A 24,211-nucleotide genomic window follows, 5' to 3' on the forward strand; every position below is an offset into this window, starting at 1 on the left:
GTCACCTTGTTCCCGCTGCGTGCTGACAAAAGTTCTGATGAGGGCGTCGGTGCTCTGCGAGTAAAGCGACAAAGCGTAACGCAGGGAAGACAACTCGGGACTTTTCTCCACAAAAGATTTCTTCAAGCCGTTGCCGCCGGCGTGGAAATATTGCTGGGAAAGAAGAAAAAAAAAAAAGTCATATTCGGCCGAAGATGTCGACGGCGCTTATGGCGAAGAGTGCGGCGCCGAGCGGGAAGCGATGCCACGCTGGCCGCACAAAGTCAGGCGAGCGCGCCACCGATGGCGTAGTGGCGTATGGCGGCATGAAAACGACAACAAGTCTGATTGTGCGTTTTAGCATTAGCTGCTACTTGTTAGCCCTTGAAAGTTCAAAACCCTAACCCACAACCGAAAACCCTAATTCCAGTCTCGACACCAAATGAGGAACTCCTCACTCTCGTTTGAAATGCAAAACTGCAACCCAAATTTGAAACCCCAACCCAGGCCTGAAAGCCTCCGACAAAATCCAAACGTTGACTTAAACCCTTAACACAGCTTCGAAAACCATACTTAGACTTGAAATCCGTTTTTAACCCCTAGCCCAGACTTGAAACCCTATTTTGGAACCCTTTAACCAAGCTGCAAACCATACTTTAAAGCCACGACCCAGACTGAAAGCAGTACCTCAAAATTACAACTTGGAATCCTCATTTGAAACCCCAACATAGGCTTGAAACCCTAACCAATGAACCCCCCACCCCTTCAAAACCCTAGACTTGAAAATTTGACTCAAAATCTCAGCCCTACTCTAAAAGCCTAACCCTGGCTCTTAGAAATCAGAGTTTGGTTTCGAATGTTATGAATATTTTAGGACCCTCATTTGAAACCTTAAGATTGGCTCGATACCCTCATTTGAAACCCCAACTTGACTTTCAAAACCAAATGCTGTCTTGAAACCCGAATCCGCATTCATTAAAGTTCAACGCGGGACTGAATCCCAAAGCCGTGTTTGAAACTCCAGCATCAATTTGAAAACCGAAGCCCGTCACCCACGTTAGAAACCCGAACCCGGCCCTGAACCGCTTCCCCTCAGCCCGCGTTCAAATTCCTCAACTCGACTGGACGTCGCCCGTTTGTTTGAAGCCCGGGGGTCATGTGACAGGATGGCTCCGCCTACCTTGAGACTCTCCAGGCCCGCGTCGACCACGGCGCACTGCTTGGGCGTCAGCGTTTTGGCCTCGCCGCCGCTTCCGCCGGCGCCGCCCTGAAACACAAACACAGGGTCGTCGGCGTCTTCGTGGCCGTCGTCGTCGCCATCATCTTAAGAGGACTTACCTTGAGGTTGGAGAGTCCTTTGGCGGCAGTGAGGATCTGAGCACCCTGCAAAGTCACCGACAGCAGTGATCAAATGATTGATTTGATTGATTTTTTGGAATTGCTTTCATTTTCCCACCCAGGGTAAAAACCGCCGACAGCGAATGTTTTTTTAATGGCCCCCAGCAGATGGCAGCAGAGAGCTTCTACTGTCAAACCGCATGCAGCGTACGTTAACAAGAAGTATTGAAGAGACACTGACAAGTTAGGGATTCAAGTCAGGGTTTCGGGTTTGAAATTGGGGCTTGCAAACAAGGGTTTGGGATTCAAACCTGGATTCAAGATTGGTTCAGGGTAACAAGGGAGGCTTTGATTTTCTGTGTTACGGTTATGGTTTCAAATTGCAATTTTTGAACCTGGGTGAGGGTTTCAGGAAAGGGGTAAGGATACAAACAGGAACTTTAAAACTGGGTTGTAATTTTAAAGAAGGGTTAGGGTTTTAAATTGGGTTTTAAACCTTGTTTAGAATTTCCAATTCAGTTTTCCAGAGAGGACTGGGGTTTCAAGATTGGGTGAGGACTTCAAATTAGGCTTTCAAGACAGGTTCAAGGTAGGGTTGGCCTTTTGAATTTGGCTTTCCGGCCCGGATTATGGTTTCAAGACAGACTTAAACTTCCACATCACGGTTACAAATTTCAAACAAGGTTTAAAGTTTCAAATGAGGGTTTCAAGAAAGATTTCGGGTTTCGAATTGCATTTTGGGCCTGGGTTAGAAATTGAAGACTGTGTTCGCATTTCAAATGGAGGTTTCGGAACGGAGTTACCATTTCAATTTACGGTTTCAAGGTAGGGTTAGAGTTTGAAGGAAAGGCTTCAAACCATGTTTCAAAGTAGGATTTATAGCCTGGATTAGGGTTTGGAGATGGGGTGAAGCTTTCAAATGAGGGTTTAAAGAATGGGTTGGAACTGTAATCAAGGGTTAAGGTTTCAAATTCAGGCGAGCGTTTCAAACTAAGGTTTTACGGTAGTGTTAGGGTTTCGAATTGGGGTTTCAAGCAGGGATAAGGTTTTCAGAGTAGGGTTTCAATACTGGATTCATTTCTCAAATGCAGGTTTGAAACACGGATTAGGGTTTCAAGACGTGGTTAGCGTAACAAATTAAGGTTTCAAACTCGGGTTTTGGTTTCAGAGAAGGAGTGGGATTTCAAGATTTCAAGTGGGGTTTTTTTTCAGTTACCAAGCTGTCGTTACTCTGCGGCAACACGATGCTCTTCTCCAGAGCGCTCAGGACCGCCTTCCACAAGTCCTTCAGGATCTTCTTGAGGACCGCCTTCTCACACACGTCTGCAAACACGCTCAGACTGCACGCGCGTGCAAACAAAAAGTGAGAAGGCCGCGCCGCTGTCAGGGAAGGCCGAATGAAGGCGGCGGGGGGGGGGGGGGCGTACTTGGAGTCCAGGAAGTCCACGAGCGGCCTCAACATGGCGTCTGCCTCCCCCTCGGCCGTGTCGGGGTTGGGGGGGCCTCTCATCTGGGACAGCAGCTCCGACATCTGACGCATGCACGCGCTGATGCGCGCCTGCAAGCTGAAGGCGAGCAAGCAAGACGCCGTCCACGCGCCGGAAGAAACAAACAAAACACGGCAGAGGGTGGAAATGACCTCGCGAGAACTTAGTTGATTTCATGGTGTGCGTGCGCGCGTGAGCGTGTACCTCTTGGCAAAGGCAACACTGAAGTCGTCCAGTACGCCGCTGAGTTTCATTTGTAGCTCGTTGAGGATGTCCGCCGCTTCCGTGTCCAACTGGAACATACAAATGCGCACACATTTGGCCAAAAATTACCCACGCACACAGAAGAGACGCAGCCCGGGGGTGAGTCTGAGCAAAAGTTGAGGGTCGTCCGGAGTGGGTTGGACAGCGCGACGCACACCGGAACCTTTGGGGTGACAGTTTGGATGGCGGCTGGGATTTATTGCGGTGGTCTGCCGCCGTGTTTTGTCTGCCTCGGACGCTTTTCAATCTGCTTTCCAGACGCGTCCGAGGAAGCGAGGGAGGAACAAGACGAGGAGGCGGGAAGAAAGGCGCCGACGCAAGAAAACAACATGAAAAACTAAACGGCAAGCAACCGACCTGTTTCTCTTTGTCTTTCTTCTCGGCCTGAAACAACACAACGCACACGCGTCACTCACGCTGACCGCAGTTACCGAGTTACATTGGAAAGCAGCATATTACTTTCAAATGCGAGTAACTCGTCATACGTAACGGTTTACATTATGGGAGTAACTTGCTCAACACTGCTCACAAGTATGGATACCCGCACGGTTGCTAGCTACCCGTTTTAAAAAATGCAGTTAGTAACGTGAGCCAAGTGCCATAATATTAAAGTAATAATTAAAGTATATTCAATTACTTTGAGATTACTCTCACACCAAATCTGCTCATGAAGACAAAATAAAAATAAACATTGCTGCAATATACATTTGTATTGTGAAAATCCCAAAACAATCAGATCAGTCATTTTCTTCTGTAGCTCGAACAGAAACCTTTTTTTTTTTTTTTTTTGTATTCTGAATACGTAACGTCGCTACATGGATTCCGGTTCCCCCCCAAGCCTGCACACGCACACACTACACTATAAACACAGAAACTGTATAGACTTAAAACACACACACACATTTCAACGCACACACGTACACAAAGCATTGAACACAAAACTATGTAAGACCCAATTTAAGAACGATTTGACACAGCCATCGACACACAAAGCGGAGAAACTGATTCAAGAAGATACAAAAGCACACACTTACGCTATTCTCGACATATGCAAACAAAGACACATTGATCTGTGGCGACACGCCAACTCTCACACACACACACACACACACACACAGACACATTGACACACACACCTTTTCCTCAGATTGCAACTGTCCAAAAGTGAAAATAAGAAAGAAACAGAACAAAACATAAAAAAATGAAATGTCACCGTTCATAAGAGAATATATACCAAAACACACACACAAACACACCTTTTCCTTGTCAGATTTCAGCTGGACAAATGCAAGGGGATAAAAAAAAAAAAAAACGAGGAATGACATGAATGCATCTTATTTGAACTGCACGATGGATAATAAGGATATCAATCATAATTTAAAAAACATCTAACATTTAAACGTCAAATAATCTGTTTATTTTGTTACTTGTTCGTTGTGGCAGCTCACCTTTTCCTCTTCAATCTTTTGGACGACAACAAAAAACAAACAAAAAAAAAAAACATTCACATAAATGTTCACAATAGAAGCACGCGCGCATGCGCTCGCACGCAGGACCCAACACACACACGCACACAGGCGCACACACACACACTATGACCTTGTCCTCCTTGTTCTTGTTGTCCATCTGAGCGTGTGCGTGAACAGAGATGAAACAATGAAGGGACATACAATAACAGATTTAGTTCTACTTCCCGTTTTCTCCCTTCACATTGTTCAATGCTAACCGTGCTAATGCTAAATATGACCGCTGACACTGACCTCCGAGCCTTCTGAGTCCGAGCATCTCGACTGAGTCAAAAATAGAAGCCGATAGAAAAAAAAAAAACAGTAAAAAGACAAAACAATAACCTCAAAAGTCTGCCGTGTCACTATCTAGCTAGCATAGCATAGCATACCCACCACGTCATCATCATCATCATCATCACAGCCTTCAATGTCATTGTTGGCCTGTAGGGCGCGAGTTGAGCAAACACAAACAACAAAAACAACAAAAAACGTATGAACTATGAACCCGGCTACAGAGGAGGCGGAGTCATGTGATCGTGCGACAGATACACCCACCTCGTCATCCAAATCCTCCTCTTCCTCCAACTTTTGCAAAGAAGTAACAATATTCAACATCAAACGAACAACAAAAGTCAATGTAATGGGCGTGTGGGGGGTACTGGTCAAGTAATGGAAAGGTAGACTGCTGTTTAGGAAAGGGCTGATTGCTGGTAGATTCAAGAGAGGGGATTTCTGGTAAGGAAAAGTGGGCTGCTGGTAAATGAGAGAGAGAATCGCTGGGAATTGAATGTTTCACAATAGTGGAATTTGCTGGCAAATGAGGGAAAGGAAGGTTGCTGAGTTAAGGAAAGGGATACTGCTAATCCATTCATGAAAGTAAGCATTGCTGTTGAATTCAGGAAAGGGAGATTGGTGGTAAATTGAGGAAACGGGTGTTGCTAGCAAGCTAAGGTAAGAGGGATAGCACGTTTCGTAAAAAGGGGATTTGCGATACATTTAGGAAAGTGAGATTGGTGGTAAATTTAGGGAAGGGGGGGGGGGTTGTCGGTAAGTTTCGGAGAGTGGGATCGTTAGTAAACTAAGAAACGGTAGATTGTTGTAAATATAGATCAGGGTTATGACTCGATGTTTACAAAAGGGAGATTGTTCCTCAATTCAGGAAAGTTGTATTGTTGTTAATGAGAGCAGTGATTGTTGCGGCTCTTACTAATGGCGATTGCTGTCAATGTAGGAAAAGGGGAGACTGAGGATAAATTTGCAAAAGTGTGAAAGAAGTAACTTCAGGGTCAGGGAATGCTGTTCAATGAAGGGAGTGGCTGATTGCTGTCAATTAAGTAAGGGGAACTGTTGTACATTTAGCAACGTAGGGATTATTGTAAGGATCAAGAGCGGAAAAGAGGGCTGGGCTGTGGGGATCGAAGAAGCAACTTACTCTCTCCTCCTCAACCGTAAACTGCCAAGAAAATAAAACACTGGAAAGTCGTCCGAAACATCTTCAAAGCAGATTGAAAAGCATCACAAAGTGGTCACCCGTCTTCATATCGTCGATCGGCATTTACTCCATAGTTCATGGAGTCCGCGTACTAGTACACCCTCTGCCCGAAAGACAATTCTCCGCACACTCGTGGAATAACTCGGGCACACTTGGAGATAGGCTGCGTCTCGATTGTACATTTTTTTTTTCCCCCACTGCTCGTACCACTTTTGGCTTATTCGTACCACCTTACGATGCCTTCGATATCAAGGATATCCAGGGGAAGGTTCATCTCCTCGTACGCTCATTAGGAGGAGAACTTTGGTACACTCGCAGGACAACCACAGGTTACTGACCTGCTTTGCTCCCATGGACTCGAACATCCTCTCCAGAAGGACTCTCATGTGCTGGATGTTGTTCATCAGCACGCACGGCTAACACGACAACACGAAAAGAAAAAAAAAAACGAGACAAAATGAAGCGCGCTCCTCCCGAGACCTCGTCGACTTCTCGGTGACACTCGCGTACTGACGATCTTCTCCTTGGCGCAGTAGGATGGAAAGTTTTTGGCCAGCAGGGCGCAGTACTGCAGCAGCACTTTGCTGATGGTCTAAACAAAACGACAACAAGCGCACACCCCAAAATCACTTTTAGCTCACGACGTTAGCACGGCGAGCGGCCGCGTCGCGCGAGAAGCGCGGCGGGGCATCGTGAGAACATCAAAGTCCTTTCTTTCATATCGGAGAACTCTCATCTTTTGATTTGACACCTACAATGATATTTATTTGATCGAACGATACATCTCGGATCACAGTAACACATGCGGTTGAGTTAACCTAACGACAACGATAATCATTTGCTCTAACAATCACGTTGAACCGAGATGATAAGTTTGATCTAATATTGACAATAAACGACAATAATATTATTCAAACTAATTTCTGATCTGAAAAATGCGATGTTACAACTTTAACGACGGTAATTTCCCTTTGAGCTAACAGCCGTGATCACGCTAATCTCTTCATCCGACAACCGCGACGATAAATTGAGATGCGACAATCTGGGATGGCAATCATCCTCTCAGCTCCCGACGTCACCTTAGCGAATCGTCTGTTGTAGTGAGCCAGCACGGCGGGGTCGGGACAGTCCAGCTTGCGGATGATTCCGAAGCTTTGGTTGAGCTGCGTGAAAATGTCCACCACCGAGCAGGAGAACAACGCGTGCTCCGATGTCGATTGGAACTGGGGAGCCGCAAAAATAAACAACAGGGGGAGAGGTAGAAAAAGAAGAAGAAGACAAAGAAGAAAAGAAATTACTTTTAAAAAATCTGGCAACCTGGGGAGAGTCGACTTTGACGGACACTGTTAAAGCGGTTTCAACTCATGCCTTTTCTTTGCTAGCAAGGTTAGGAAATGGGGAGATTGTTGCTAAATTTAGGGATTAGGGTAATTGCTGGTCAGCTGAGTGGAATCGTTGGTAAAGTTAGAAACGGGGGAAGCCGCGAGGTTTAGGAAAGAACGGCGAAGGAAAGGGACATTGCTGGTAAATTTAGTGGTAGCTGGTAAATCGTCAAGTTTAGGAAAGGGCGATTGCTGGTAAGTTTAGGAAAAGAGGCATTGCCGGTCAGTTTGGGAATGTCGGTTCAGGAAAGGGCGGTCACTAACAGATTTGGGAAAAGTGATTGGTGGTAAATGAAGGAACAGAGGGATTGTTGACAAATTTTGGAAAAGGGGCGATTGGTAACTTTCGGAATCAGAGATTGCTGGGATGTTCGGCAAAGATTGTTGCCAGACTTAGAAAAGCAGGATCATTTCAGGAATGGGACTTTCGCAGAAGAAAGATTCTTGGTCTGCTTTAGAATTGATGCTGCTAGTAAATTTAGTTCATGTCGTGCGGGCTGTACTTTTACAATGGAAAGATTAGCAAAGGGGGAGTTGCTGGTATGCTTTGGAGAGGAGACCGCTGGTAAGTTTAGAAAATGGGAGATTACTGGTATGTCTGGGAAAGCAACAACTTTTATGTGTTTGGACTCACTCCTTCCCTCTTGTCCCTCTCCAGCGCCCCGTGCATAAACTCCATGGAAACGTCTTCATTCTCGGCCAGCCAGGCCAGGACGAAGGGCTGGAACCACCTGGAGACCACAACAGGCCGTGGGACGCGGGCGGCGTTGCGGGCGGAGGTGTGACGGAGCCACGGCATGGGGGAAGACGGCGTCTTACGAAGGATACTCGGGAACGGCGTCGGCGAAGGCGGCGAGATCCGAGGCGTACTCGTTGTGGAGCCACTTGACCTTGAAGTGAAGATTCATGTAATCGGAAGGCTTGCACAGACGATGACGATCGTGCTCTGGGGAAGACAAGTTGACAGCAAACTTATCTCACGTGCAAAATATACCAGCAAATACCTTTCCTGAACACATTTACCAGCAATTCCACCCACCGAAATTGACCAGCAGAATAGATGTGGCAGAAACCCCCTTCCTAAAATTGACCAGTAATTCCATTTTCCCGACTCCACCAGCAACACCGCTTGTTCGAACTTACCAGTTGCTTTCCAAAATTTACCAACAATCTGATTGGAAGATGACCTGCAAGTCCTTTCCTAAACTCACCAGTGAAGCGCCTTTTCTTCGTTGACCAGCAACACCCAACATTCCCTTCACTTACCAGCAATCGCCTCTTTCCACAGTGAACCGGCTAACCCTGAATTGGCCAGCAATGCTACTTGGACTTGACTTACCAGCAACCAAGTCCTCCTTAACATACCAGCAACCTTTTTTTTTCCTTAAATGTACACGCAAATCTCCTTTCCTAAACCTACCTTTGTACTAGCAACCCCCCTTTCCATACTTACCAGCAATCTCCCCCCCCGTTCCTTTCTTTTTAGGCACAAAGGTAATCATCCTTTGATCTAACAACTACGATGTGCAATATTTCCGAAATCTCCATTCCGCATCGTGGAAGTCTATTCTGCGGATGCGGAAGGTGCCGGGAGCTGTTGCTGCCATGGCGACAGAACGGCAAAAACAATAACAAAAAGAAAACAAAAAAAAACAATGACAGCAGAGATGAAAAGGAGGAGGAGGATGGTGATGATAAACTTGATGGAGAAAGCGGTGACGCAGCGAAAGCGCTCCCATGATGGATTGCTGCGATCCAAACGCAGCCTCGAACACACCAACACGAGCCTGCGTTATTAAGAGCCATCGAAGCGACGGTGACATCGTGACGGGTGCGGCGGTCACGTGGCGAAAAACGATCGGCGACCGAGGAGTGCTGGCGGGCTTGTCACCCGGCCGCGATGCCGACGACCGGCCTGGAAACGCCGCGGCCGTTTGGGAACATTTTATCATGTTTGAAAATAATATTATACTGTATATGAAACAATATTCTTCCGAAATTCCCGATGGGGAGGTCCTGGCTCGGGGGTGGGAGGTCCCCTGCGTCTCCCTGGGTTGGGATCTTTGACTTGCATTTGATATGACAAAGTGAGACACAAATCGAGGTCCTGAAGCACAACTGTTGAGCAACAACAACTTCGCGGCGTCTTTTGGTTGGGCATGATTTCAAATGAGAATTGACTTCATGCTAACAGCTGGTAGGCTTAAAGATGGACAATGGTTTTCAAGTTGAATATTAATTGTGATGAACTTCTTTTTACGCTGATATGACAGTGGAAAAAAATTCGACGAAACGGAATACATTCTAGACACTCACGGCTAGTGACGGCTAATATGCTAACAATGCTAACAAGCAGCGCTCACCTACGCTCCCGCGATAGCAACCGCCTTTAGCCAAAACTGGAGAGAGATCACAGATTAGCAAAGAAAAGAACAAGACTGAGCAAAAACAAACACACAAAAATAGAACGAGCGCACAGATACGAAAAACGCGCGCATCAAATCTTACCCTCCAGAGCATACTTGACATCCTGAGCGAATAGCGTCCACATCACCTCGGCGCTGACTTTTCCCACGTTCAGTTCCTGAGGAAACCTGAAGGGGGTGCACATGAGTTGTGTTATGCTGGCTCATTCAAGGCAATTTTTTTTTTTTGCAATAGGCAGCCTTTCCTGGCAAGTCTTAAATGCTCAAGACAAGTTTCGCCCACTGGAATTTCATTTGGATGCATCGTCACCGATGATGCAAGTTAAAAAGTCGACGACGGGCGACTTGATCAAAACAAGAGTTCAAAAGCAAGAAGAAGGAAGACTGACTGGTTGATGATGGCCGTGTAGGAATTCTTGTCCTCCTCGATGATGGACACGATCAGTGTGATGAGTTTGGGCCAGAAGTCAAGATTCTGGATGCTCGGGCCTTGTTCCTCTGGAGGCTGGCTCTCCTTTTTCTTCTCGTCTTTCTCCTCTTCTTCTTCCTCTTCCTCCTCATCTTCACCCTCCATCTTTCCCTTCTTTTCTGGCTCAGGCTGCAAGAGGAAAAATCAACCGACGGACTGTGAATTCTCCATTCCAAAAGGCCTGTTGTTTATAATTTGACATGCTCGCAAAATAAACAGTGCGCGGGGGATAAGGTGTTTACTGACGGCGGGGGCGGCGGTTTGGAACTGGCGTTCGAAGAGCTCCAGGCAGTTGTTGAAGATGTACTCATAGGTGGAGTTGAGGCAGGCCTTGACGCAATCGCGGACCACCGAAGACGCCCGGGGCGGGCTCTGCAGCTCCAGGACCTGGACCGCATGGACATGACTGTATCAATCCCATCGGCGAGGTTCTCAAAGTCAAATTGTTCCGATGAAAAGGTCATCGATCGAATGGGACAAACGGTCTCACCCGCGAATAAAAGTGAAAACACTCTCGAGGAGCCCGCCGCTAACGTAAACTGACTGCATTTCCTGATGTTGATCACTACCGCGATGGATTTTCAATACATTCCAAAGGGGAAAACATAGCGATATATATACAAGTCACTTGAGTTGCAAAGTTCAGCGGGGGATCAATTTGATTTGTAAGTCAAGGCAACGCTGTCGAGGAAATGAGTGAATCGGCCTGAAGAAAAGGAGTGCGGCGAGTGCCGTCGGCTTTGTACCTTCATCCTGAAGAAGGTGATGCTGGTGAGGAGGTCCACCGTGGACTTGAGATCTTGCAGGCGTGGCTTGCAGCTGGCCGGAAAGTTGTTCTGAGGACACACGCGCACGCCCACTTTCAATGGAATCCCTTTTACAAAGTTTTGTTTTCTTATTCGAACATGTGGGGAAAAAAAACCCGACATGGCTTTAAGAAACAGAACAAAAGAGGACATACCTTCTTTTATGATTGATTGGAATCCGATTTCTTAAATCATTTTTGACAGCAATGTTTCTCGCTTATTATGAGTGTAAACCCTTCCTAAAAAGTCATTTTATTGGTTTTATAGCGCGTCTACTTTTTCCCAAGTCCATCGTCTTGTTGTCTGCGAACTCACTCGGTACGCGGAGAGGTCAATCCTCAGCGAGTTGTGCAGCTGATCCAAAAGCTTGACAAAACGATCCCTCTGTTAGGAAGGGGGGAGAAAAATACCAAAATGTTAGTCCGAAGGACAATCCCCCCCACCCCCCTCCCCATCATCTGCAAGAAATAAATTTGAAGTCAGTATTTTTGTAATGTTAACGTTAACTATCGCGTCACTTTTGATAGGGCGGCCAAAGACAAGCCGGTTGCTTAGCGACAAGCTGGCGAGGCTTTCCCCTTTCGTTTCATGTCAGCATCAAACAATCGCGATGGCGACATTACCTGGCAACACCGACCAGCTAATCTGCCAAACTCTTGAAATATTTCCTCTTTGCGGGCCTACGTGCACCACACAACATGAGGCCCGCGATGGATAAGTAAGGTCCATCGGTCTTGAGCCGAAAAACTAAATCGGTGTCTTTTTGAGAATTTTTTATGGGTCTACTCACATTTGACGCATTTACAAAACGACATCGTGTCAAGAGAAACTGGCTTCGGGGGCTGAATTTTCCATGGTCCAATTTCCAATTTTTGATGGTCATGTCACTCACCCCGAAATTGGAGGCGGTGAACCTGTCCGGTGCGGCGACGTTGGTGGTGGTGGCGCTGGGGTGCGCGTAGAAGGCGTTGATGTTGGCCAACAGCGTGCTCATCACGGACGGCACGCCCGACAGCATGTACTTGGACGACAGGCACGAGAAGTGGCTGACCGGACACACACACGCGCGGAAAATAAGTAGATTGTCAAGTACAGCAGTGCCTTGACTTACAAAGTGGTCACAAGTTTTCGCAGAGGATAAAGAATACATGCCTGTGAGTATTGTCTACTCTGCGTGCATGTGTTGCTGCCACTTAAGTGTGTGTTCAAAAAAATAATAATTCGTTTTTTCAACCTGACACTATTTTCACCAAGACTGGAATTGGCCCCGTATTGGTCATTTCCCTTTCAGAACCTCGGCAATGTAACGCGAACGACTGACGGTAGCCTTACGTCATGGCCTGGTAGATGGGCTCAACGCCGTATCTCGCGGCGAACTCATCCGCCACTTCCTGCTGCACCTCGTCAAAGTAAACCTTCCAGGCGTCGTCGCCCTGAGCCGCCGGGAACTTGACCGCGCCGCCGCCCTCCACGTCCGTCACCAAGTGGAAGATGTTCTAGCGGACCGCAGCGCAAGTGGCCCCTTTGGTACTGTTCCATCGAGCACCCCAACCGGCGAGCAAGCGAGCGAGCGCCTTACCTCGTGGAGACAGGTGTACTGCACATGGTACGGGGCCACCTTTTCTTCACCTTCGATCTCCACGCTGATCTGAAGGCGAATGGCCCCCGACACCGCCGACTTGTCAGTTCGCTTTTCTGCAAACGCAAAAAAATGCAGAAAAATAAACAAACATACCCCCTCGCCCCCCAAAAAAATGTCGAGTGAGGCCGCGAAGGCTTCGGCGAAGCCAAAATGGCAGATTCCGGAATGGTTTCTTGAGACTGTTCTGATGGACATGTCTAAAAAAGCTCAAGTTACGGATGAAAACTACCTGTGGTGGATGGATTAAAAAAAAATTAATCAATCAATCAAAAATAACAAAAATAAAATATCGCCGATGTCATCAATTAACTGACGTCGGCCATCATCACTTTAGCATCGACTGCAAAAAAACAAAACATCCCGGGCGGGACTCTGTCGGGCGGTGTCGCATGTCGACAACGATGTCCTGCCACGGCGCGGCATCCGTACCCAGGTGGTACCAGACGTCCATCTCGCCGCTGAGCGTGCGGACCTCGATGATGCTCTGGCCCAGGAAGTCGTCCGACTCCCTCTTGAGCCGCTGCTTCACCCGTGACTTGATGTCGTCGTCCTCGTCCCACACGCGCAGTTTCACGCGGTCCGACGAGTTGTGGCACTGACTGGAAAAGATGGCGCAGGGTTAAAAATGAAACAAATAAATCGCCGGTGAGGAATAGAAAAGGGAACTTACAAGCTGAATTTCTCCTCCCAGACCGGGTTCAAGTTGCCATAGATGGTTTTTGTCCTCTTCTTGGTCTTGCCCACTTGGATGGTGACGTACGGGTCACTGGAACCGGTCCGGTCCTTGGCCTGGAGACCCTGCGCGCTCACAACTGACGCACCAGAGGAAGAACACATTGCATTTCAACACACCAGGCACACACTCTCGTGACTAACTTCGGACGTAACAAAATAAAATGAATGCGACGACTTCCTGAGCAACCTTGTGCAACTATTTCAGCTTCAATCAAGCATTGATGAAGATCTCAGCGTGAGGGGGGGGGGGGGGGGGGGGAAACAAGAGTCCGAATGATGTTTCCGCCTTTGATGGAGCACAGAGACAAGGTGTGACGGTTGCCACGGCAACAACCACTGCCACTGCACGCTGCCACGTGCCAGGTTGCCGTGGTAACAGTGGCACCCTGGATGCGCGGGAGGCGGCGGGTTTGCAGTGAGGTAAAGTTGGCTTGGTTATCTGTGCAGAGATGTGCATCAGCGCTCACAAATTACAACGGCCAGGAGATCATCTGCACTGAGGTTTTTCTTTTGTTTTTGTTTTTGTTTTTGTTTTTTTTAATTGGGGCTCCCTTTTGTCACCCTGCACTAGTCTGAACCGCTGGTCCACAAGCTTTGCTGTTAAGTCAGACTTGGAAAAAGGTACATTGTGAAAACATGTTCCCTGTTTCTCTTTGTGATGTGCCAGCACTCATGGCCAACAACGGGGAACTCTAAAGTGGCCACACAAGCCCGAGGCCCTGGTCTAGAGGCTGGCTGTTAGGTCGGGCATTTTGCAACCCATCCTAAATTTTCTCCCGAAAGCCCAAAACTATATTCCCAACTTTTGTGTGGAGTACAGTGACAACCATGCGGCGCAGTGATGTCGAGCAGGACTAGAACGTACCATTGATGGTGATCTTGGCCGACCACTTGGAGGTCCCGTCGAGGATGTTCTGCTTGATGTTCTTCATGTGCTGGCCGTGGAGCGTCCTGGACATGTTGAACACTCGGCGGATCTCCTCAAAGATCTCCGGCTTGTTCCTCTCGCGTATCTTCATCCTGTCCTTCATGGCCATGATGATGTGCTGCGTGCGGTCCTCCGCTCCCGTCTTGGAGCTCTTCTCGGCGGCTCCTGAGGAAGACGGCGGGAAAGGGTCCATGTGAACCCTTGGATCGGATTCCGGCGACAGAAGCTCTTTTCCGCTCACGCTGCAGGCAGTCGGCGTTGAGCAGCTCCTGGCACTTCTCGTGGACTTTGACGCCGCACTCGGCGCAGCGCATGCCCTGCCGGGCGATGCCCCACAGCAGCCCTTCGCACTCGTAGCAGTAGGTGGGCGTGGTGGCGGTCCACACCTCAAAGTTGTGCGGCGTGGTGCAGGAGATAGGGTAGATGAGAGCCTGAAGCGTTTTCTTGTACACGTGGCACTTCTGTTGGGAAACACCGAACGGGTGCCAGTGAAACGCGGACGCAGCGGAACTCATCGGCAGGGATGTTTGTTCATTTGCATCCGTTGCGTCAGCAATCCAAAGAGACGGCAGATCTTTTGTGGTACTCGTGCTTTGTACGACATCCCGACACAACTGGGCAACTTGACTCACAAGCTCTTGGTCATTGAGGGAGGTCCGCGTCGCCAACGTGTGGCACAGCCCAGCTTTCCTGGACTGGATCATGGTCTAGAAAGAAAAGTCAGGATGATGAGGTTCTTCTGTTCTCAATCAACGGCCAACGGTTGAACATTCGGGGTTGGACACACTAGTTGACTGGGCGACTTTACTACGGTACAAAGTGTGATGTCGACTGGTCACTAATTATTTATTTTGTGATTTCCTCGTTTGATTTTCTGTTTTGATGTATTATTTTCAATTTTCCTAGTTTTATTGAAGTAATCGTTAATTTACGTTTTTCAGAGGCGGTCATGAACGCCTCTCGAGTCGAACGGAAGGAGCGTAGCTCCATCTAGTGGATGCATTGTAGATTGCACCTTTAAATCCAGTGCGTCCTATATATGAAAAAAATTACAAATTAGGCCATTCGTTGAGGGTGCGACTCATAATCCAGTGCACCTTTTAGTGCGGAAAATACGGTAATTTGTTCAAATGAACGAATCCTGAAAAAAAACCTCTGACATCATCAGCGACGAGTCGACATCAACTTGACCTTCAATTGAGCAGCATCGTCTAAAAAAAAATCTGAAATCGGGCAACCCATTTTGGGACAGGCACATTTTAAAACGCATTTAGATGTTGCACTTTGAATTATGTAACCTCGCTTCTGTATAAAATACGCTTTATAAATAACGCCAGGTTGCCTTGTTGAAGGGAAACACTCATAGAACGTCATCGAATGCTAATGTTGATCGCGGCGGCCACGGCAGTCACGTTTCAGGCCGTCATGGACAAAATGGGATTGGCGTGAGCCCGACGCGGATGGGCAAACGTGACAGGCCGTGATTGCCGTGGATGTCGGACAAGATTTTGAAACTGTCAAAATATTGGCTACGGCAGTCACGGGGTAAATAATAATAATAATAAGGTGTCACAAAACTAGGAAGCGGTCCATAGAGGGACAGGAAGCAATTTTTTTCGGCATCTCACAAAGAATAGCAAAACTTGAAAAACGGCCAAAATACCAGGCCGAGCTGCAGCGGTGATAACATGCTCTTGCGTAAACAACTGGAAAGCGGCTCTTGCCGTGAGTCAACAGTGGGGAAATCTCCTTCAAGATAAGAGCAAGGACTCCCTGTAATGACTTTGAGATTTCATTTTGTTTGCAAGAAGCATATATTCCGAGAGAGCAAAGGTGTGGGCGTCTCGACGCTGAATATGTCAGAAATCAAAAGGAGGCACAAAATAATAATAATGTGCGAGCTCGTCCCACATCATTCAAAACACAACTTCTGTTTGTGTGCTTTACTCACCATAGCCTGGAAGCAAAAAGAGGAGGAGGAGGAGGAGGAAGACAATCAAAGGTTGCACATGAGCAAGTCGCAAAAAAAATGGCTTGCACGTTTTTATGGTATTTTATGCAGATTTTTCAAAATAGCCTCTCTTCCAATTTGCTCCCACTTTTTTTTTCTTTTGGGGTTTCTCTTTCTTTTACAGTATATTGGAAAATGATTGTTATTTTTGCAACAACAAAAAAAAAAACAACTCACCACTTCACTAACGAGGGGAATGGGCCTCCGCTTTTGGAGGTCCGGCGTGCTGTCAATGCCAAACGGTGTGTTTTCCCTACACACCAAAACACAAATGCACAGCTCAATATAAAAACAGGTTATATTGTTCGATATTCCCAATCGGAAACTACGAGGCGTTCACCGACCCTGGTTTGGCCCACGGCTGCCTGCCGGGGTCGCCATCTTGGCTCTGAAACACAAAATCAAACCATCGTCACAGATTTCAAGGCAGATGACTGGCACGGGCACCTTTCGGGGGGGCGGGGGGGGGGGGGGTGTTACGGACGCCACAAGGAGCATGCACATGGAAGTGAGTCGGGATCGAGGCGGCTCGGTTGACTTTCAGCTCAGCATGCTATGAAGGCGTCACTCCGACAGGTTGCGACAAAGAAAAGGACCATTTCAGTGGCATCTCTCTATCGATTCGATTTTTTACTTCCATTTGGAAGCAATAGGACAAAATCTTCAAACCAAAATGGCAGACTTTGTGTCTTTATGGCCATGGCTTCTTATGGCTTTTTTATGCTACCCAATTTTCTAGATTAAGTAAAACTGCGGTGGCTGGATTTTCAAAAAAACTCTCTGGGAAGAATTCCTATTTTTAGGACCACTGACAAAAAATGCCAACATTTTCACTTCCTGTCATAATAGACGATTTCAAACCTTTTTTTCAGGTCTACTGATGATAAATATCCATCCATCCATCATCCATCCATTTTCTAATCCGCTTCATCATCACAAGGGCATGCCGGAGCCTCTCCCGGGCAGTAGGCGGGGACACCCTGAACTGGTTGCCAGACAATCGCAGGGCACACACCGACAAACAACCATCCTCGGGACAGTTTCGAGTGTTCCATTAACCTGCCAACCATGTTTTTGGAATGTGGGAGGAAACCAAAGTACCCGGATAAAAACCCACCCAGGCACGGGGAGAACATGCAAACTCTACAGAGGGAGGCCAGAATCGAACCTTGCACCACTGCACTGTGCTCACTAACCAGTCGACCACCAGGCAGCCACATGATAAACGTGCCAACCAAATTTCATGTTTCTCACCGAAGCTGGCCGTGGGATTTAGATGATCAAACGCTCTCTCTAGGAAGAGTTTGTCTCTGAAGCACCACTGAAAGTGGCCAACAGATTCACTTTGAACCACAGCGGCAGACTTGCAGGCTTTTGTGGCTCTACTCCAGCTAAACATGTCTCCCGAGTTTCATACTGCTGAATTAAACTAATTTGGTCTGAATTGATTTCTTCTTTTTTTTTTTTTTGGTCAAAATGTTCAAAAAATTCCAGGGGTTGAAACAAAAACCTTTTTCATTTGGGTGACTTAAGAAAATGGATGGATGAACTGTTCAAAATAATCACGACAAAGAAACGGAGAGGACTTTCAACAGGGCCTCGACAGCACATGCTCAGCAGGTCCGACACAACACATCGACGCTGATGTTGCCATCAATCTGGCAAGATGATGCAACAGTTGGAATGCAACCGGCTATCAAAGAAACATTCCATCAAATTACACATGAACAAGATCTTGAGGGGATGTAATGTTAGTAATGTCGGGAGGCAGAAAAACCACACGGTCAGAAACCTGAGCTCCATCTTGACTTCCACCTGCAAAGACAGCACAAGACAGAGCAAAGTGTAAACACGTGCTTAAGCTGAAGCGCGAACAGCTGACTGAGCTCATCAGCGTTCATTAGCATGTCCACCGGGCTATTTAAAAAAAAAAAGATATCTCCCTGTTCCCGGAGAGATAATTCATCGGTTCTAATTCAGCAAATGGCCGCCGCAGCTGGAGAAGAGGGCCGGCAATTGGTAGGTGATGGATGACCTTCGTGGGGGGGGGATCTTGGCTTTAGCGCAGGCGAGAAGAAAGACAGCGTCAAATTGATATTAGCGCTAAGCGTTTCATGGCCATACTCCACAAAGGTGCTTTGAAATGTAAAAAAAGAAAAAACTAGTCAAGAATTTAAGAATTTGACCAAAAATGTTTAAACGTGCCTGTAAGCAAGTCTTCCTCAATTTTGCAGAATTGTGACATCATAGTGGGGCTCATTTGGGTAAAGAACACCCCCAACACTGATATTCGGATTTTCAATCGTATCATCGCTTTGGCTAGAGGGCATACTTGGAAATTTGGGAGTAATCGAACAATGAATTGCTTCCTAAGACATTTTTGTAGGTGTACTCATACGAGACAAGCCTACCGCATTTCATGTTGCGAAATGAAACTGGCTTCAATGGCTCCATTTGAAAGAAATCTCATGGTCAAGTACAACTTTGAAAGACCTTGGAACTGTTCCGATTCACATTGAGATGGCTGCTTCCTGGGACTTTTCGGGCATGACTTCTTGACATTTCTTAGGGGGTCTACTCACGACAGACGTGCCTACCAAATTTCCTGTTGCTAAGTGAAACAGGTCACGGGAGCTTAATTTTCCCACATTTCCAGCACAACGCGCTAAATTTTCCTCACTTGGATCGCAGATGAGTTGGAGTTTATACTACCTGCTTCAAAGCCCTCCCGAGAGGAGGTGGACACACTGGACAGATTGCGCCTCCTCTCCCGCTTCTCTCGTAAGATCTGCTGGAAAGTCCTGACGCATTTTAGCTTGCGTTCGTCCATCTGGTTTATATCAAAGTTTTGCTCCTCGGCTTGGAGGCCTGACTTGACGTCCACGTTTTCACCTTGTTCCTCCAGGTCCGCAACCGACAAGGATTCAGTGGTGGTGCCTTGAGACAGCTGACTCTTGCTGTTTTGCTCCCGAGGCCACTCCTCAGGAACGGCTGCGTGATCTGGTATAATGGTGCACTCGGACTCAGGGTAGGCCACCAGCTCCAAACTTGGGTAATGCTGACTGGTGGCTGCAAATTCTTCAGACACTTCAAGGGGAATGTTTTGGCTCACAAGGTCCCAGCTAAAAGATTTCAGAGGCATGTCGGAAAGTGTGGATATGTCAAAGTCCGTAGCATCTTCCAGATCCCGGTCGGGGGGGACCTCAAGTTTGCGCAGCGCTCCACGCAAAGCAGAACTAAAGTCGGAAACCGCTCGACTTATACGCCTGACGTTGAAGCCCATATGGGGATCTTCCCGACCAGGTTGAGGGAGTCTCTTTTCAGTCTCTGGCACAAAGGGTTTCTCCTGCGACATCCACGTCCCTGCTGTCGAGTCTTCGTATGGCAAATAAGTTCCATAATGGCTTTCAACCTGATTGTTTGTTTGTTCATAGTCGAACCCATTGGAGTATCCGTAATGTCCATCAAAGGAATGGTAACCAGAACCTTTAGGGTGGGGACAATCTGCGTTGCAATCTCCGAGGTTTGTGTGAAATCCCGGCTGCGATTTTGATCTCCGTGTTTGCCAGTCCTCCCGAAGTGAGGATCTCCTGGCTGGCGAGTTAGAGTAATGTTGCCGGGGTCCAACCAAGGCATAATCTGAGGAAATTCTGGTGAACTCGTGATCACAACCAAGTACTTCGTCATATGAAGCCTCTGACTTACGATCCTGCAGGTAGGAAGGTCCCCGGTTCCAAAGACGCTCACCAGCAGCTTCCTGCGGTAGTGTGGCGGTCGCCCAGTGATCTTTGGCCTGATCGGTAGGTCTCTCCAAATCCGACTCGGATTTAGAGCTTTGAGAAGACAAAGAAGTGGTGCTCAAGCAGTCTTGTCCAAAGCTCAGCTTTCTGGCAAATGCACCTTCTGGGATGTCTGAGCTGAGGTCCGAAGTATCCTCAAGTTCCTCGGGGTCCTGATGATTCACTGCTCCTGCAATTGGAGATACCGAGTAGTCCTTCCCCCTCGGTCGTCGCAATTCCCCTCGGTCGTCGGGGAAACGTTTGGACTTTGGTGCTGCGCTCCCTAAACTGCCGTACGCACTAGTCGGTCTCCTACCAGCGGAGGGCCCATCTGTGCGTGCCGCACCGGACCAGGTACCACCCCGCGCCCCTTGACCCCTCTCCCCCTTCCCACTGGAGCGAATACCCTCAATTTCCAGCAAAACAGCATCCACGCAGGACGACACCTCCTCCACAGAGCCCTTCACCGAGGTGAGGTAATCCCTGAGGTCTGAGATCTCCTCCTGGATCTTGTTGATACCCCTCAGCTCTTTGAGAATGTGATCAATGATGGCACTTGACTCCTCCTCGCCCAGACGCCCTTCCTCCTCCCGTGCCGCCGATGGTCCCGGAAGAGGCGCGGTGAAGTCATAATCCAAGGTGTCCCCGGCAGAGTAAGGTCTCTTGGGTCGAGCACGGGGGGAAGCGACCGAGATGCCGTTCTGGTCCGGTCCGGCGGTACCAGAGAGGAGGGCAGTGGTGGGCGGCAGCTCCGGAGACAACGGGAGCAAACCCTCGAAGGAGATCCGCTTCCGATTGGTGTGGGATTTGCCGCTTTTGCGCTGCAGAGTGCAGGGCATACGCAAACACCCTTCCCGAGTCAGCTCGACTTCACCCACACGTGGTGGCCCTGATGGTCCCGCGTGTCCTTTTGACATGACGGCCGAAGAGCTGGCTTCATCCCCCGGTGCTGTTTTTGGATAGAGCTGTCTGTGACCCTTGGCGCATTTTTCCTGATCAGCTTCCTCCTCATCATAATGCTGGGGATCCACGGACCCTTGCAGCAAGCGGTGGATTTTGCCCCGGATGACCAGGGCTACCTTGGGGTTGGGGGCTCGTTTCTTAGTCTTGGTGCCTCCCTTAGGGGGCACGCTGGCTCCATGTGGCCCACCGGAGCGATTCCTGGAGAACATGTTCCTTATGGTGTTCCGCGCATTGTCAAAAGGCGGCTATCATTTTTCCGCTAATTATACCTGCAGGAGGTACGCTCGATATCCCGACAAGTCAGCATGATGCAATTGGGCTAAAATTTTTTTTAAAAAAAAGACAAAACGTTGGAATATTTAGTGAACATTTTCATATTCATATCATCATGTAAAATATTGTATTTTGTATGTAAAGACTTCAACAAAACAAACAAGAAGGATTGAGACATTTGAGGAATGATGATCCAGATGAACTTCCTTTCAAATTTGAGCAATTTGTGCCAAGTATACGCAGACGCGTGTCATGCACTAGACAAGGTCTTCTCCTGTCATGATTATGCGAAAACGTGCCGTGGATTTGGTCACGTTAGTCACAAATGTCAACCAAAATGATTCCAGATCACCGAAAAATGTTAAGCAGTGACAAATCATCAATTTGTAAAGACCGACGGCGTTTTCAGCAAAGCAATAAGCAGACCTCCAGTTTACAAAATGGCCGACATTTGGTGGTTCACCCTTTTCTCACGTTTTTCCAACCTTTGTACCATGAAAATTAGGAAATGGCCTAGTAACTAACAAACAGTCAAATGTCATTGAGTGTACCACAAACCGGGAAGTAGCTTGCTCGCTCACAGAGGCACGAACACACACGACCATCGAGTTTAAATTTACAATCGACTAGCTGGCGACTCTTCTTCAATTAAATGCATGCATAAATGCATTTTATTCCGTTTCATGACGATTGTTGAAAGCTCCCGAACGTGGCAATGACACCCAAGGAGGGAATATTGGGAATATGTCACGTCTTTTTACGCGACTGTTGACTCACGGTCCTAGCATAATACTCTTTTATTATCTTCATTGACTGACACATTGATTGGACGTCAGCGTCGTGGAAGTCCTTCGCTGTCAAAAAAAAAAAAAAAAAAAGGGGGCGAAGGTAAATCACACCAGTGGTTGTTCCAACATACGCAAATCCTTGACGCGCCGCCTTCAAAAGAGAAGCGAAAGCAAATGCTTCCAAGCTGATAAGAAACATAACCAACAGTTTTATTCCAAGAGAACTCATTTCATTTAAAAAGTTCACGCACTCTACCTAATGCGCCGTGGCGACAGCCACACTTTTCTCGCTTCAAGGGTTCGGCGGCGCTTTTCACGTCAAAGCACTTTGACATCGTTTAAACAGATCCATAAAGTGCCTTAATGTGCTGACTGGCGTTAGCTTCAGGCTAACTTTGATTCCCGTTGAAATACATTTTCATCTCGACACTCGACGCTCCCCTTTGATGTTCCACATTTGGTCATTTTTCAATTTGCTGCGTCTGGCGCTGAAGGCGTTTTGGTCTCTCTGGGAATCGCTCTTAACTTTAGGATGCGCACTCAGCGGCCACTTCACTTTGGCTCCTTTTCCAATGGATGACATTAGCACTAGCAGAGAAGCGAAGCTATGTGATGACTGTTTTTTGGGCCGGGGCGCAGGTGGTTTGAAACGCGTTGAAATCATTCGCTGCTTGTCATTTTCAAAGCGGAGTAGCCCGTTCTCGACTGATCTTTGGCAACAGCAGGAGGACGTTGCACGGTTTCTCAACTCAACTCGATTGCATTCGCAGTTGAAAACAACCCCCGTTGTCAACAAAGTGCTCGACATGGAGCAAAAAAAAATTCCTACAAACAACAAACAAAGAACAACAAAGACGATAGAAAGCACAAAAAAAATAAACCAACTAAAAATTAAGTGTCATGCGGAGTCAAAAGACAGACTAAAAATGAGTTTGAAGACCAGTTTGAAAGACGGGCAGTGCGAGGGGGGGTCGCCTAACCTTCATTCCAAAGAGAGGGAGCGGCAACAGAAAAGGCTCCATTCCCTTGGAGCCTCCGCTTGGTTCTCGGCACCTCGACTAGTGTCCGGTCCGCAGACCAGAGGCACTGGGCAGGGGCGGAGGAGCTCCGAGGAGGAAGGTGGGGCCAGGCCCTTTCAAGATTGCAAAACAAATAGGATCTTCAGATGCATTTGACTTCTCCCCCCCCCCCCCCCCCAACATATAGACCTAGAAATCCATCGGTCAATTGACGTTTCATTTGCAGCTTTGAGTGACAACAAAAGCGCTCCGTTTTGACATGTGGCGGCATTACCAGCCTGTTAGCCTGTCACGCTCTCGTCACGTTTCCGTTTCTTCATGTAGAAAAATTGCGGCTGTGAGGGGGCGCGGCGAGGGCAACATTCTGACACTCAAACGAATCGCAACTGACACTCCGATTTGCCTCTACCCACGATTTCCTCCTTCCGAAGACATTATTGATCGGCACTAAACGGCGGCCTTGCTCATGCGACCGTTTCACGTCGAGACGATCGATGGGGGAGCTTTAAGACAGCGCGGCCGCTAGCCATCAATCTGACTTTTTTTTTTCTCCTTCTGTTGGAGGCAATAAAGAAAAGAACGCGAATGAAGAGAGGCCCGGCGTCAATAAGAAAACGTCCTCTGCTCACCTTCAATTGAGACAAAAACAGCCCTCGGTGACAACTGCACGCCATTGGGGAGCCGCTACATCTCCGAGATGACAAGAAATAAGGGATTAGTTGAGGGGAATTTAGTGAAAGATCACAAATCGTGGCAGAGGTGGAACCAAAAAAAGTGGCAGAGTGCTGAAATGGGCACACACGTCATGGTGGAGTGACCACAGCCAGAGTTTAACGGGAGTTTTAAGTTGATCCTTGATTGGGACTTGAAACCTTTGAGTGCGCCAGGAGCCTTTACAGTGGGTTAGAAACACACACACACA

General features: G+C 47.7%; 2 protein-coding genes across 4 annotated transcripts in view; both read right to left on the reverse strand.

The window, feature by feature from the left end:
• LOC147204582 (uncharacterized) overlaps positions 1–24,211 on the reverse strand; it is a 57,781-nt gene that overhangs the window by 3,527 nt on the left and 30,043 nt on the right. The window contains exons 12-47 of one of the 3 annotated variants that reach the window (XM_086112284.1): positions 16,812–16,855; positions 16,645–16,720; positions 15,089–15,163; positions 14,698–14,917; positions 14,394–14,621; positions 13,464–13,605; positions 13,223–13,392; positions 12,731–12,846; positions 12,484–12,647; positions 12,044–12,197; positions 11,467–11,535; positions 11,092–11,181; positions 10,592–10,732; positions 10,266–10,474; positions 9,959–10,044; positions 9,814–9,849; positions 8,270–8,396; positions 8,085–8,181; positions 7,148–7,291; positions 6,583–6,660; positions 6,407–6,484; positions 6,009–6,029; positions 5,132–5,161; positions 4,970–5,017; positions 4,829–4,858; positions 4,668–4,694; positions 4,517–4,531; positions 4,325–4,345; positions 4,205–4,222; positions 3,426–3,452; positions 3,009–3,097; positions 2,745–2,882; positions 2,534–2,657; positions 1,318–1,362; positions 1,160–1,246; positions 6–153 (exon numbers count right to left, since the gene is read on the reverse strand). In XM_086112284.1, coding sequence (XP_085968410.1) covers positions 6–153; positions 1,160–1,246; positions 1,318–1,362; positions 2,534–2,657; positions 2,745–2,882; positions 3,009–3,097; positions 3,426–3,452; positions 4,205–4,222; positions 4,325–4,345; positions 4,517–4,531; positions 4,668–4,694; positions 4,829–4,858; positions 4,970–5,017; positions 5,132–5,161; positions 6,009–6,029; positions 6,407–6,484; positions 6,583–6,660; positions 7,148–7,291; positions 8,085–8,181; positions 8,270–8,396; positions 9,814–9,849; positions 9,959–10,044; positions 10,266–10,474; positions 10,592–10,732; positions 11,092–11,181; positions 11,467–11,535; positions 12,044–12,197; positions 12,484–12,647; positions 12,731–12,846; positions 13,223–13,392; positions 13,464–13,605; positions 14,394–14,621; positions 14,698–14,917; positions 15,089–15,163; positions 16,645–16,720; positions 16,812–16,855 — 3,412 coding nt within the window. Of the gene's footprint in view, positions 1–5; positions 154–1,159; positions 1,247–1,317; positions 1,363–2,533; positions 2,658–2,744; positions 2,883–3,008; positions 3,098–3,425; positions 3,453–4,204; positions 4,223–4,324; positions 4,346–4,516; positions 4,532–4,667; positions 4,695–4,828; positions 4,859–4,969; positions 5,018–5,131; positions 5,162–6,008; positions 6,030–6,406; positions 6,485–6,582; positions 6,661–7,147; positions 7,292–8,084; positions 8,182–8,269; positions 8,397–9,813; positions 9,850–9,958; positions 10,045–10,265; positions 10,475–10,591; positions 10,733–11,091; positions 11,182–11,466; positions 11,536–12,043; positions 12,198–12,483; positions 12,648–12,730; positions 12,847–13,222; positions 13,393–13,463; positions 13,606–14,393; positions 14,622–14,697; positions 14,918–15,088; positions 15,164–16,644; positions 16,721–16,811; positions 16,856–21,390; positions 21,529–24,211 lie in introns of those variants that run through there. The other 2 variants (XM_086112286.1, XR_015101016.1) reach the window with 2 other exon arrangements.
• On the reverse strand, positions 16,910–20,595 carry LOC147204583 (uncharacterized). Its single transcript, XM_086112287.1, has 2 exons — positions 19,180–20,595; positions 16,910–18,282 (listed from the first exon to the last, which is right to left on the reverse strand). The coding sequence occupies exons 1-2, from the start codon at positions 19,820–19,822 to the stop codon at positions 18,185–18,187; spliced, it is 741 nt and encodes a 246-aa protein (XP_085968413.1). The 5' UTR covers positions 19,823–20,595; the 3' UTR covers positions 16,910–18,184.

This window comes from Hippocampus guttulatus, chromosome 5 (genome assembly GCF_054856545.1).
Source record: "Hippocampus guttulatus isolate MCC_2025c chromosome 5, RoL_Hgut_1.0, whole genome shotgun sequence".
NCBI lineage: Eukaryota > Metazoa > Chordata > Actinopteri > Syngnathiformes > Syngnathidae > Hippocampus > Hippocampus guttulatus.